The sequence below is a fragment of the Calidris pugnax genome, unplaced genomic scaffold, assembly GCF_001431845.1.
Source record: "Calidris pugnax isolate Ruff unplaced genomic scaffold, ASM143184v1 scaffold2018, whole genome shotgun sequence".
In the NCBI taxonomy this organism is placed as follows: Eukaryota; Metazoa; Chordata; class Aves; order Charadriiformes; family Scolopacidae; genus Calidris; species Calidris pugnax.
In genome coordinates, this window is record NW_015092355.1 from 10,997 (window position 1) to 11,833 (window position 837).

The following is an 837-nucleotide window of genomic DNA, read 5'->3' on the forward strand; positions in this document are numbered from 1 at the left end:
CCCCACCCAGGGGTGGTTTTTCCAACCCCCCCAGCTCCAAGAACGGGAGAAGAAAGTCGTGTAAATCCTCCTGGTCCTCTAAATCCTTCCCATTCCGAGGGTGTCTCCCACCCTGGGCTCCTGCCTCTTTCCAAATCTCTTTAACGGGGTGCAGGGGGTGCTCCAGCGACCTGGGGGTGCTCCAGCGACCTTGGTGGGGGGGTCCAGAGACCAGGGTGGAAATTGGCCCCCCCAGGAACCGAGAAAACATCAGGATCTCCCCTTCCTTGGAGATTTTCAAGCCCCGCCTGGATGCTCCTGAGTAACACGCTCTAGCTCTGGGCAATCCTGCTTCAGCAGGGGAGTTGGACTAGATGATCTCTATGGTCCCTTCCAACTCTCAAAATTCAGTGAAATTCAGTGAAATTCAGTGAAAATTCAGGATTTTTACCTCCTCCAGCTGGGCTCGGGGGGAGGCGACAGGTAGGTGGGTCCGTAGGGCGAGCTGTCGATGTGGGAAAGGAGTTAAGGACCCCAACGGAGGTGAGGAGGAGGTACCTACTGTGGCCCCCCCACCGAAGATGGGAGCACTGGGAGGACTGGGAGCACTGGGAGGACTGGGATAAAGGATATCTGTCGGACGTATCGGCGGAGGGGGGACATCATACGACGGGGGTCCCGCTGCACCCGCTCCACCAGGCCGTGATGCCGGGTGCTGCGCGTGGAGTCCAACGGGGAATGCAAAGGGCCCTGGGGGGGGGAGGAGAGAGAGGGGGGGGTGAGCCCTGCGTGCCCCCCACCCCCTTGTTGAGAAAGGGGGGGGCACAGAATCAACCCCCCCCTCCCTTCCCCACACCA

The 837-nt window shown here is 60.3% G+C and overlaps 1 protein-coding gene across 1 annotated transcript in view; it reads right to left on the reverse strand.

The window, feature by feature from the left end:
* Window positions 1–837, reverse strand: part of LOC106900327 (CREB-regulated transcription coactivator 2-like) — a 12,788-nt gene that overhangs the window by 10,915 nt on the left and 1,036 nt on the right. The window contains exons 2-3 of the mRNA XM_014962345.1: window positions 613–782; window positions 431–492 (exon numbers count right to left, since the gene is read on the reverse strand). Of these exons, the coding sequence (XP_014817831.1) occupies window positions 431–492; window positions 613–782 (232 nt within the window). The remainder of the gene's footprint in view (window positions 1–430; window positions 493–612; window positions 783–837) is intronic.